This window comes from Phaethon lepturus, unplaced genomic scaffold, assembly GCF_000687285.1.
Source record: "Phaethon lepturus isolate BGI_N335 unplaced genomic scaffold, ASM68728v1 scaffold24029, whole genome shotgun sequence".
Lineage (NCBI taxonomy): Eukaryota > Metazoa > Chordata > Aves > Phaethontiformes > Phaethontidae > Phaethon > Phaethon lepturus.
Genome location: NW_010561610.1, coordinates 53,676 through 67,241, shown reverse-complemented (window position 1 = coordinate 67,241; position 13,566 = coordinate 53,676). Strand labels below are relative to the sequence as shown.

At 46.1% G+C, this 13,566-nt stretch overlaps 1 protein-coding gene across 1 annotated transcript in view; it reads left to right on the top strand.

The window, feature by feature from the left end:
* Window positions 1-8,659: 8,659 nt before the first annotated feature.
* Window positions 8,660-13,566, top strand: part of LOC104626196 (purpurin) — a 7,216-nt gene continuing 2,309 nt past the window's right edge. The window contains exons 1-4 of the mRNA XM_010294058.1: window positions 8,660-8,717; window positions 9,620-9,737; window positions 11,226-11,362; window positions 12,984-13,096. Of these exons, the coding sequence (XP_010292360.1) occupies window positions 9,621-9,737; window positions 11,226-11,362; window positions 12,984-13,096 (367 nt within the window). The 5' untranslated portion in view covers window positions 8,660-8,717; window position 9,620. The remainder of the gene's footprint in view (window positions 8,718-9,619; window positions 9,738-11,225; window positions 11,363-12,983; window positions 13,097-13,566) is intronic.

The window sequence follows — 13,566 nt, the reverse complement described above, 5'->3', positions numbered from 1 at the left end:
GGACGCCCCCTCGGCCCCCGTGCCAGCCCCTCCCGGGGTTCCATCCCCCCCCGCAGCCCCAGCTAGTGGAGCCACCAGTGCGTGAGAAACTGCCGCGGCCTCCCTGGGGGCACCCGTGGGCAAGGCCACTGGAACTGGGCGAGGGGCGGAGGGCACTCAGGCAAGTTTGGGGATGGTACGAAGCCGGGGGAGCAGAGGGCAGGGCTTCCGCTCACAGGGACTTCAGGGGCTGGAGAAACGGGCACCAGGAACTTGGTACAACCCCCGGCTGGCAGGAGCCCGACAGAGGTGCAGGATGGCAGCAACGGGGACGTGTGCGTGGGCACAGCCTGAGCCGCACACTTGTTTTAACGGAATCCAGCTGTTGCACAGAAATACAGCCGTGGAGCACGGGAGCACGGCTTTGTGACGATCCTTGCTCTGCAGAAAATGCAGCTTGAGCGGTAGCGGGTTATGCTAGAGCTCTGTTTTTTCTGGCTGCATAGGTGATACCTGAATTGTAGCAGGATCATTAAATGTTTATAATGAAGTACAAATCCCATGCGCTAGTATGGACAAGGAGAAGTGTGGTGCTGGCAGTTCAGTTGGAAAAGGTGAACAATGAGTTTTGGACTCAAAATTAGTGCCTGGACACCCCTCAGAAAATTCTGCTTGCATTTTGGCCAGAATGTTGGCTCCATCTTGTCATGACCAGGGAACATCAGCAGCTCCCTTACTAATTATTTTGCAGAATTGCTTTAAAATTAGCATACTAATTTAAGTATTGCCTTGGTGAATTGCAAGAAACAGTGAGAGATTTGAATCTGAATGGTTCTTGCAGGAAGGAGGTGGTGCTATGGACACACACATAAGTACAAAGTTTTACTTTATAGTAGCCTGTTCTGAGTAAGCAACAACCAACAGGCATGCTGGGTTAGCTTGCCGAAATGCTTCTAAGCTCTAAAATTGGTAAGACACAGAAAGCACCTCTTCAGGTTAATGTGAGGCTAGTTCACAGTTAAATGTTTTATTTTCTTTCTGAAAAAAACCCTTCTCTCTAAATGATGAATCTTGCAAACTTTTAAAATAAATGCCAGTTTTGGAGGGGTTGGGTGTTTTGTTGTTGTTGTTGTTTGTATGGGGTTTTTTTGTTTTGTTTTGTTTTGTTTTAGTAATTGCCTGGTGTTTAGAGGAGGTATAAGAGCACCTGGTGTTCTGGAGCTACTTCAGTCAAGGCAATGGTAGTATGTAAGAAAGAGTCCGGACCCTGCACTGCCCAGTGCAGAAAAAAAGGTATCTTTGCCATGCCAGAAGACTAGAAATGTACCCGAGCCTTGAATAAGTCCACCAGACCTCTTGCCTTTATCCTCCTTGCATACATTGTAAACATGCACAGATTATCTTCCTCTTAATTTTATGGAGAGATGGCTCGCTTAAAAAGAATACTGCAATACAGTAGCAATAGTGATTTCTGCAATAAGACTACATGAGTTTATTGTCTTTCAATTGACAGATTGTATCCAAGGCTCTTAGCACAAATCACTGAACCTCGAATAAGAAGATTACTTAGTTGGTCAAATGTCCTGTGAAGCTGAAGAACAAAAAAGATCATTAAACTCTTCCCAAACTCTACCATGTGCACTCCTTATGCAACCATCTTCCCCAAATACTCTGGGCATGGAATTAAGGAAAACACAATGGTAGGACATACGAAACTTTAATAAGGAACACTAATAACACAATACAGGTGCTCAGATCTACTCAGAAGTAGGTTTGCTCATGCAGTATCAGGGGGAAATGATGAAGAGGAGAGAAGAGAAGAAAAGATTTTCAGATGTGTGCAGAACAAGGTGGCAGCATCCCAGGCGAGTGAAGTGATTTGTGGGAAACAAGGCCACAATGGGCAAAAAAATAAGGCAGAGAATAGGATTGTTTGGCAGAAAAGAAGTGGAGCAGAGAAACTGACTTTAATTTCAAGAGTAAAGAAAAAGCAAAAAAGATGATAAAGAGATGAAGAAGAAGAAAAGGGCTACTGAGTCCATAAGAAGCTGTGGAAACAGCCAAGGACTGAAATCTGGGAAGGAATATGGAGAGCATGGAGATTGCAGAGATTAAAAAGAGTGGTGATGAGCCAGGAGGGACATGGGGCAAAGCCAACAGAAAATGCCCATCCATGCTTCTGGAACTGGTTATTGAGGAAAAGCCTTGGGCCTCTCATCAGGGGGACAGAAGCATTTCTGCAAGCTAGAGGGGCTGTTGGTTAGGGGGAAGTCAAGGCTGAAAGAGTCTCACAGGGAGTGTTTCAGAGTTTGCTTTTGACCACTCAGATAGGAACAGGTGATGCAGAGTGATTCTCAACACAACTGCTCCAGGACAACTAAACCGGGCTGGGAAGATGCTCAGAGAAATACATGTTCAGGTGAGTTTAGAAAGAGGCTGATAGCACACGGAGGTGGCACAGAGATAGGCCTTGCCAGGATGAGGTGACAGTGCTGGGCAGAGGGATGCAGTCACAGAAAGTGGCTTTAACTCAAAGGAAAGACTACTATGAAAAACTGGGGAACCAGAAGTGTGGGACTGAGCATAGCCACCATGGGTAAGAAGAGGTCAAGACAAGAAATCATGGAAAGAACCTGGGGGAGACTGTGTACCCTCAGTGCACACAGCAGAGCAGTGTGAAGAGGGGTGCAACACTGGCAGGTAGAAGGCTGCAGTGAAGAGCAGGTGAGCACTCACATTCCAGAAACCAACAATGGGGTTGGCCATACAGGTGTTCTACAGCTCATAACAGGAGTGGCCGTAGCTCCCCACGGTGCGGCTGCAGGCACAGGACTAAAGTAAGTCCTGCAGAGGTTTTGACAGTGTTTGAGCACACAGCAGCCTGTCTCCTCCTCCTTCTTTCCTTGCAGGCAGAGGGATGATGCCTAATGTCCATTTCCTGCAGCAGAGGCTGCTGCAGCAATGGTATTTTTAGTGAGCCTCTTGGAGGCAACGCTGCAATTTTCAGTGTTTCTAGCTTGTTGCTCAGTCTGAAGTGGATGTAAGCTTGGTCTTTGGGCCAAGTGTATTCCACTTGCAAGTTTACAGAGGTGGTAACACTTTGGATCCTGAGAGTTGACTGGAACCTCTGGGCCCCTCAGTAAAATAAATCGCTTTGCTATGTAAATGTCCTCAGCTGACAAGAGGCATGCACGGTGAGCTTTCCTATCCATGATTTACCTTATCTCAGGTCCTGCAGACCTGAAAATCAGGTGTTTAAAGCATAAAACAAAGAAACAAAATCCTCCATGAAAAAAACAATAATAATTTGATCATCTTTGATAGCTTAGAAAAAAACTCACAGTTCTTTCCCTTTTCCAAAGCCATGTAATGAAGTCCATCCTTTTCTTCCACAGAGGAAGCAGAGATAGAAAGCTGAAATGCAGTTGTATGTGAAAGCTTTTGGCTTATTCGCTAGGTCTGTGACTCAAAAATCAACCTCACGTCCACAACTGCCCTCTCCTTGGAGTGCAGAGGGGTGCTCTGACCTAAAGCTTGCCTCCTTAGTCTGTTTCCACCTCCTGTTGCGGATGGAAACTGTGTCCTCTAATGCTCACTACAGCCAGGTGCCTGGCTAATGGCCTTTGGCTGCACACACATAGAGATTCCCCTGGCTTTGGTAATTTGTGCTTCTGGTTTTAGCTTTTAAATCCATCATCAGGGCTGGCATGGACATCCTGGCTTATCCAGAACTACTCAAGCGCTGTGCCGGTGGTATCACTTTTGTAAAGCACCTTGAGATGCATGCCATTTAAGGAGCTGTAAATATCCCGTTGGAGTAATCTGGAGCAATAACCTGGAGGCAGCACTTATGTCTGCAATATGTAATGGAGGACACATGTTCTGCCATTACGTCCTGCTTTGCAACAACTTAGAGCCCATAGATTTTTTTCCTGTGTTTTTGGTGTTAAGATGCTTCTCTTGCATAAACAGAGAGGGAACCAGACTTAGAACACTACACGCCTGATTTACACCTTCAGGGATATTCACATACCCTCTGTGCCTCTTTTTTGGAAGGCATGCTGGGAATAGCACTAGGAATTAAATAAGCTCTGGTGTCTTACTTCACTGCAAAATGTGGCAGGAGGTACTGGCTGCTTCAAGGGAACAACCCCTTCCTCCTGCCTTCCCCTGGGAGAAGAATAGAATCAGGCCATGGAGATACACCACAGCTATCTTCAAGTACAAGGACCTTAGCCTCTGACAGCTGAACTCCCCTCACATTCGCAGATGCCACCCTCCTTGCTCACTTTGAAAAGGCAAGGCAATTCTTGAAAAAGGCTCTCCAGGCTTCCTGTGCCAAAAGGGCTGATCTCTGCCCTCCAGGATATTGCATCTTTAAATAAATGTTGCAACTAAAATGAATAAACCTACCAACATCTGGAAATGGACCAGTTCAGTTGTAGTAAGTACTAGATATGTATATAGATATGTCAACAGTATGTCTAGGAGTAAATACTAGAAACCAACAACAAAAATGTCCACCTTTTCATTTGATGGTCAAAAAAGGCCCCTTTTTCATCATGTTTCAGCTGGTGGCCTTTTGGTACAGAGTAGTAACAGGCCATTAGGGAAACTGTCATGGCTTGGAGACTGAAATCCAGCAGCTCACTGACCAAGCTGCAACCATCGTCCATACAGATGTGCAGAGACCTGGAGATGGCACAAAACCCGATCTGCATCTTTGTCTGGTGGATCCTTGTATGTTAAAATCCCACTTCAGTAGAGATTTTAGCCAGGTCTGCATTAACTCTGTGCTGCCAAGGCAGCAAGATGCTGAAAGGTTCGGGAGAGAGGCTGTAACTTAGTTTTGCTGCCAAGACCTTGACAATGGCCCTGAGAAAACCATTCACCCCGTGATGGCTACCCATCACAGCAGAGGAGCGGAGGCTCCTCAACCCCTCCATGCTTTGACCAACCTCCTGTTTTGGCTTGCCAACTGAGGGGTACATGTGTGTCTGTCTGTGTGGGCAGGAGCATGTGAGCCCCTGCTCTACCAATTGTCAGTCAATATGTTCAGCAAGAATGACACTATCATACTTCAGAAGGGAAAGGTGCCTTTCAGTTTATGACATTTAGAGCTGCGAGGTATTTGAATGGCACCTTGAAAGTCATAAGGCAGTGATTTATGATGCTTTTTTATGTGATGATGTAATACACTCAAGAACCTTACGCTTGAACCACAGAGGAACAAACTTCAAATGATTTCCTCTTAATCTGTATTTCATCTCTTCATTGGGAAACATCAGCATTTCTGAGCAAAAGTCACAGAAGCCAAGAACTTCTTAGCCAGCGGCCTTCATGTGGTGTGCCACTATGGGAAAGCCTTAGTTCTCCTGTCTCCCACCCCGGTGAGGGAATAGAGCAGGCTATCACTGTCCTCTCAGTCCTTGGCAGACCTGGGATGGGGACACAGGTCTTCCAGCAATGCAGGCACGTGTGTGTGGCACCCCAGAAGGAAGCCCTGCCTCCTCAGCAGTGTGAATTAGAACGAAAGCTAGAGCACGAAATCCTCTCAACTTACGGTGCAGTAACCACTACAACAGCTGTCAAGGGTGACTCAAAATGCATCTACATGTAGTTGTTCTCCAGCACCCTGGTAAACAAGCCCACAACCTGATTGCCTGCTGGACAGCAGGGAACTTAATGCCTGATGCAGGAGGCTATTTAGAGGTCTCATGCTGTGCCATCGGCTGCTGAGCTAGCACATGTTGCTAAATCTGATCTGGCAGTGCAGTTGCAGTAATTCCCGGGGCAGTTTACCCAATGCTTATTCCAATAATAAGGCAGAAGGAGGGGGGCTGCTAGGGGTAGGATATCCAAAACTGCTGCTGCTGTATTTCATAGGATAGGGCAGAAGATAAGATTAATCATCTCATCTGCATTCCTTTTTTACGACAGGCCATTAAAACTGCCAGTTACTCTTGTGCTGATTCCAGTACACTAGATGTAAGTTTTATTTGGTCAGGCCAGGTCTTCTATTAAAAACCAGCTGGTTTTGATGAGCAGGTCAGGAACAGGCCCTTGGATATCTTCTTTGACAACCAGACCGTGCAGCACACCTTTGTTTCAATAAGATCCGTTTCATGTTACATCAAATTTGACAGGCCCAGGAGTATGCTTCATGCTTTGATGCCTCCTTTTTTACTTCTATGCCCAGCACAAACTACGATAATACTGTGAAAATTAAGGTTAGTTTGATTTCATTTTCTTCTTGCTCCAAACAGCAAATAATGCAGTGACAGATGTTATGGTCACCAACCAAAATCTTGGGCTGTGATTAGCTATTATTAGCATGTCTCTAATCCCCCGGGGATTAAGTGGTCACCTAAGCATGGCTTCAAGTGTCACCTATGTCTCACACGGACATAAACTAATCTGTTTTGTTGGAAACAGATGAAGTGATAAGTGTCTTGAAGTGCTTCTAATTTACAGAAAACACTGCAGTTTGTTCTCCCTCAAAGCCCCATGTCAGGGTGGAAAAGCACACTTCTGCACTTGGATTCAGCATCATGAGAAAGTCCTTTGAAATCTAGTGAGCATCTAGCCCTCAGAAAGCAGTTTAAGAAGTTAATTTTTATGTCATTACGTAAGTGGCCAAGCGTTTTAAAGAAATTAAATAGGCTTTCTGTCGATTTTTCCTTTCACTTCTAAACAAAGTAAATACTGCTGCTGAAGACGACGCAAGTACAAGGTGTGTGTGCCAGGGGAGATGAAGGTAGGCAGCACAGTGTGTGCACAAGGCCATAGGTAATGAGTTGTGCCTGAACTAACAGAGCAGGTTATCTTCACAGTTGGTGCTGGAGGCTGCCAGCCCTGTGCAATCCTTTCAGGGACGCTGCTCATCCCTGGAGCACGGTACATATGGTGAGCAGACAGCTGTAGCTGAAGGATTAGTTCAGTAAATGGTTGTTTGGCACCTTTCTAGAAAATCAGGCTGAGGGGTCCAGGCAGGACGAGGTAGATCCACATTGCCCATGACACAAAGCAGCCGGTACCTTGTCGCAGCAGCGGGGTGCGTGCTGTCTCCCCACACCTCCGGGTTTTGGTGTCCCTGGATAAACCCAGCCAAAATGCCCAGGGAGAAGAAGGCACCATTGTGCATAACACTGGCCAGCCCCCAAGTGTTTCACTTGCCCCACACACAGAGCCAAGAGCATGGGGTGTGATGGCGTGGCTCCACCATGGCTGGGGAGGGAATGGAAGCTGCACCCAGCCTCTCCATCAGGCAGAGCGGGGGCCTGCTGCGGCACTTGCTCCGGGTTACCCCCGGCCTGGGATGGGTGCTCTTACCTTCCTGTTCCAGTTACCAGCAGGTCACTCCCCTGTGAACTTGGCCAGGTTGCCTTTGAAGCCACGCAGATAGTGTGAACAGTCCCTCCACCAGACATGCACAGGCCCAGAATCATTGCCTCCCTCTAAATTGTAAGTGGAAGCTGCACAGACGCCAAATCAAAGCTTCCTCTGGCAGCAAGCAAGGACTGTCTTTCCCAGACGATGGGCAACCCTAAACAAGTTGCCTGGAAAGCCACACTAGCTACAGGGCAAGGTTGCGTGCTTCTGTTCAGGAATTCCTGGGCAAGCAGCTGTAAGTGATTTCTGCAGCAAGTCAACAAACACGTCCAGAAGGGTTTAGCCTTACTCTGAATGTCCAGACTGTTGGATCAGTACTAGGAGGTTCAGGACTCCCTGGGTTTACCCTGTAGGAACTATAGAGCCATTCCTAGTGGATATGTCCCAGGGTCCCCAGCACCCAGCAGCCCATGGGAGAAGTAACTGCTAGTCCTGGCAACTCCTAGACAAGTGTCTGAAGTCTTTAAAATCTCCCAGGTGAGCCTGGGTAGACAGAGTACACGGGCAGCCTTTGCAGTTGGGGAAATTCTTTGGGCACTTGAGGAAACTGTGAGAATGGCAGGCACAGTTTGCTACCAAAAATGTTTTTCTAGCCATTTCTGCCCTCTCATCTTTTTGTGCTTTATTGTATCCCCATGGAAGGCTTCTAGGAAGAACATCTGGGGAAGGAGACAGCTATAGTTATGTAATTGGAAATACTGACAAGATGAGCTGACAAGAAGGTGTATAAAGACGTTTCAGTGCACAGGAAAACTGGGGACTCCAAGATCTTGATGTGAACATGAAAGCAAAATCTTTTTTTTTTTTCTCCCCCAGTAGATAAGGCATAACATCTTTCTACTCTTGCAAGGATCACCTTAATTCGATGATGCAGATATTGGAAGAGCTAATTATACATCTACCCCATGCAAGTTGTCAAATATGAACACATGCCTATGCAGACGAGTACGTACAGTCCATGAGTTTCCCTGGTTAATGCTCTGTGCTTATTCTCCTAACACGTGTTAGAAGCAGAAAGACTTCAATGAGACAAAGGTGTGGTACGATCTCATCAGCAGACTTATTAGCTTTCTGGGCAGCTTTTTCCATTATGTAAAAGCTGTGTTTGTATTAGTATAGCAGTCAGACCTACCAGTGTGAGGATTATAGTTGGTTTTTACATAATGGATTATCCAAGATTAAGCGTTTTATACAGGCACACGAGCAAAAAGAACCAATTAGTGACTTTGCAGATTCATTATTTAAAGGCAGCTGGAGGGCAATTGACACAAAACTCTCCAGCTGACTGCAGCCCAAAGACTGAAGCAGAGTAGTCTCAGGGATCTCCAACAACTCTACCCCAACAGGTAGGTCTCTCTTCAGCAGAGGCGGGCCAAATTAGCATCTCTTGCAGCAGGGGAGTGCAGCTCACATGGTAGCAGCTGGGAACAGAGTAGTTGCTTGGGTGTTTGGAAGTCCTGGATTGGTAGATCAGCTTGGGTGCTGCAGGAAAGTTTCAGGTAAATGTATTTCTCCTTGGCATCAGAACATGTATTCAGGGTCAAATACTCAGCAAGAATGTATGTGCAGGTGCTCTCTTCCTAAAGCATGAGAAAGAAATATGCTGGGGTATGGATGAGCTGGGATACCCGAGGAGACAAATAAAGTCATGGCCACCTTATGGCTGTGCTGCAGTGGCAGATCAAGCCTCTAGAAATTGAGTATTATTTGTCATGTTTGTAGAGGGAACGGTCTGAGAGCAGACAATACTGACGTAATTTGTCATTAGAGTAGGCAGCTAGGAAGAGCCTGTTTTGGTGATGAGAACTGGTCATGAAGAACACAGCTTTGCTGGTTTGAAAGCAAAATGGACACTCACCACGAAAGAAGTAGAAACAACATGCTTACAACCTACAGTACTTTACCAGAGCTCATCAGAACATCATTCTTGTGAAAACAAAAATTTTAAAAAAATTAAATTTTTAACAATTCTTACCAATCTTATTCAGAGTCTGGCTTGATTTATCATGTAAAAATGTGATGAACTGCAATACATGCAAGCAAAATATTCTTGCAAAGTAATTGCCATTGATGCTCAGTTTTTGATGGATTTTGGCACCACAATGACTCAGTGGTTTCTCAGTGGAGGAATCTACTCAGTATGGAAAGAAGCTAGTTTTAAAATGAGGGGAATGTATCTGTAGGCACAGCACTAGCTACCCACATCTACTGCATGCAATAAAACTTCACATTTGCTTTTGTCTTGCAGAATGAAATATTCACAGTATGTTTTCCTGGCCTCGATCTTCTCCACTGTTGAATATAGCCTAGCTCAGACCTGTGCAGTGGAGTCTTTCTCTGTGAAAGACAATTTTGATCCAAAAAGGGTAATTATGGTTACTTCAACAGTATATGTGAAGAAGCTTCATATATAAACTGTTTTTCCAGGTTATGGTTTGTGTTAATCTAAAGGGGTTCCTCACGAAGAAGTTAACTTCTTTCATATGCTGTTTCTCAGATGCTGCTCCTGTAGTTTGCTTTTCTCACTGTTGTTTAACCTTCTAAGTACTAGGGTAAAACCAGCCTTGAAAGTCAGGGATGTTATTTGTTAGATATCTTCTGTTAGCCTGAAGTTCGGTACAGATCTCAGCTTTGAGTGGTCTCAGCTTTGAGTGGTGGTGTGAATGAAACAATTTAGATGCCCATCAGAGAGAAAGCCCAAACACATGCCCTGGAGGACTTGCATCCACCACCAGCCATTCTTGGGAGTCATAGTAAACTGAAAATGTATCTAGCTGGGTCTCCTGACTACAGGCTGACTCTTGTTGAAACACAGCATTTAATCTGCCTGCCTCTGAGGGGGAAATTAGGGCTAATTTGGTGTTGGAAAGATCCAGACAGGTGTGCCAGTACCTGTTTCGATTTTCCCTCAGCAAACATCACTTCCAGCTACAGCTGGGGTGAGGCCAACGCTTCCTCTATACAAGGCTGGCTTTGCTGGAAACAGACCCATGTCTGGGGAACATGAGCTTTGGGAACATCCCAGTTTTAAAAAGTCAAAGTTCTTCTCAGGATCCTGTATTTGGGAACTACAGACTGTTTCAGGCTTAAGCATGTAACTTGCCAAACAGATCTCATTTGCTTCACTGAAGAATCAAGTTCAACACAGCTAAGTTCTGCTTTCCTCAATATTTCTAATAATGCTAACTTTTGAGGGCCTTCCTGTCTGTCAACCACCTGTTTAGATCTTGTTTTCATTTTACTAGAAATAAACATTTCTAGTACATCTTCGGGGACCCGTTTTTTCCTTGAAATTTTCTTCCCCTTAATCTCATTTCATTTCCCCCTGTTGCTAGTCTCCCCAGCACACGCCTTCCCCTTCACAGTGCACAGAGGCATTGCCTTCTGCTTCACTGGGTAGACCCTTGCCACTGGGTTGATCTCTAAGACCAACTCTGTCCCCCAGCAGTCACAAGAGCCCCTCCGGCCAGCTTGCTAAGGTTTTTGTGGCTGCAATTTGATTTCGCTGATAGCATCTTCCATGGAAAAGCAGGGGCCTTAACGGGAACAGGGAAGAACTAGCCTGACTCCCAGCAGGCGTCTTGGGATGGGAGAAGCTTTCAGTGTGGGGTCACTGTGACAAGAACGTCTCACATGACTAGTACATGCACACAGAAGTGCAGAGCTTCTCAACCCGCTCCTCCCAGTATCATCAGATGGTGTAGCAGGACCTGTGTAATACATGTGCACCCAAACTCAGACTTCCTCCATAGACCGGGCAACAGGTAGTTAGAAGGGCACTATGTTTACAAAAATGCTTTTGTGCTAATCTTGCCATGGTGGTTAACTCAGATATTAATAGTCTTCCATGTTAGTATGCAGGGAAATGGTATGCCCTGGCCAAGAAGGATCCAGAAGGCCTTTTCCTTCAGGACAATATCTCTGCTGAATACACTGTGGAGGAAGATGGCACAATGACAGCATCTTCCAAAGGCCGAGTGAAGCTTTTTGGGTGAGTTCTCTTGGCTTTCAGCTCCAGCTACTGTTATGAGGTACTAGAGGAGGGGGACATGGGTGGTGATCTATCCTGAGCACACAACACAACCAGGTTTTCTTCATCAAAAAGGGAAGCTCAATCAAGGTAACATATTAGAAGCCAGAAGTTAGGCACTTTTGACTCCTAGGTAACTTCTCATCCTGGCTTTGGTCTGGGTCCGCCACAAAACTACTGCATGAAGTCAATTATAAAGTAGAATCTTGAATGATGGGGTGGCTAGGTAAATGAGAGGAGCTAGTGAAGCTTGTTGGGCTGTGAGGGCAGGACAGCTCTCATTTCACTGAGAGGTTCAGGGGAAGACTGTTAGTGAGCAGTACTTTCACAGATCTTTGAATATAGAGTTGGTCGGTCTTCCGAGGAAAACACATGGTAAACTCTTGGATGCCATTGCGATGCCTGAATGGATGAATGGAAGGAAACTTAAGAGTTTTGCCTGTTGGTCATGGTTAATCTAAGGAATTACAGCATGTAAAGGGATTAAATAGTTTTGTGGGTGTTAGAAAAGAAAATCTGGGGCTTCCAGTAGGCTAGCACTAGTTGTGTTGTGCATTAACCACCAAAAACTGTCTAATTTCATCAATAATAGAGCAGGTGGCTATGAACCTTACAAGTCTTAACAGCACAGCACTCCAAGGTATTTTGGGATGGGGCAAACAAAGCTTTGCAAGCATGTCATACAGTGTGGCTGGGAAGATTCCTGAAAGGATTCTTCAGAAACCAAGTGGGCTTCTCAAGGCTTCTGGGAATTGATTTCTGCAATGGCAGGGTAAAGGGGAAGCACAGCCTGTGCAAGAAATGGAATGAAAACCTTCCACAGTTTCACAAATGCTTGTAATACTTGACATTATTGCCTGACAATGCTTGACAAATCCAGGTAATGCTTGACAAACTGTACTAAGACACAGGTGGTATTCAAAGCAAACAGATGCCAACCAGAGAAGGGCATTAGAAGAAATGGACGATGAAGATAAATAGGCTGTTCAGGCACCTACAGGGTTCCCACAGCCTGTGTGAAGGCCTTTAACTAGCTTGGACAGCAAAGTGACTGTAATTATGTCTGTGCTTGTAACAGACATCCCTGTGCCAATACAGCTAGGAAGGGCTAGAGAGACAAGAGCCAACTCCCTGCCTCTGCCCAGGGACAGAGCAAATGAGCCAAAATGAGCCCAAATGCAGGTCATCTCACTCTGCAAACTGCTATCAGGAAGCAAAGAAATTACATCCATCATTTTGCTTGGTGGCTGCCTGCTTGTACAGAAACGGGTGGTAAGAAGCCTGCTGAGCTGAAGGAGGGTCAGGACACTGCCCCAGCTGCCGCGTAGTTGCACAGTAGAGGGGGGGACCAAACAGCAGCAATGCACTGTCAGTGATGGGGGGGTGTCACAGATTTGCATTACTTAATGACCAACAGTGACTTTTCATTTATGGCCTTCACTTCACTTAAAGGCCATACCTACGCCTAAGGCAGTTGTGCTGAACCACAGCCTGGTTCTTGCCCAACTCCTGAGTGAGGGACACCCACTTGAAGCTCACATGCTGCAGGGTTTTACCTTCAGTCTTGTGGATCTCGTTGCAGGTTCTGGGTGATCTGTGCTGACATGGCTGCTCAGTACACAGTGCCTGACCCAACCACTCCAGCAAAAATGTACATGACCTACCAGGGCCTGGCCAGCTACCTCTCCAGCGGTGGTGAGTGAGCTTCTCCAGCCCCCCAGTGCTGTTCAATAGCGGATTTGTGTGTTTCAGTATATGAGCAGGAAAAACAGTTGAGCTCAGATTGCTCCAAGTGGAGACAAAGCATCCTTTTTGGGGGGATGCTTTATCCAGCAGTGCTTTTTATCTCCACAGAAGGGGCAGGATCCAGATGCTCCCCAGAAACCCCACCTGTACACCACATGTATTATCAGGGAAGATGCAGCTTAGAGGCAGTGGGCCACATGCATAGATTTGGTGCAGCCAAATGGGGTGCTGAACATAGGGAAGCAATATTTCCTGGGCCCTGCAGGGGGCATTATAAAGGTGCTGAGGGTCCGTCGTCTTTAATGGGGGGTGACATGTGGACCCACATCTGCACTCCAGCAGCAAGGCACAGTTCTCCTCTGAGAGACACAGCTGGACTCAACAAAACGGAGTTGTCAGCTGCAGTCCTCCTTGCAGAA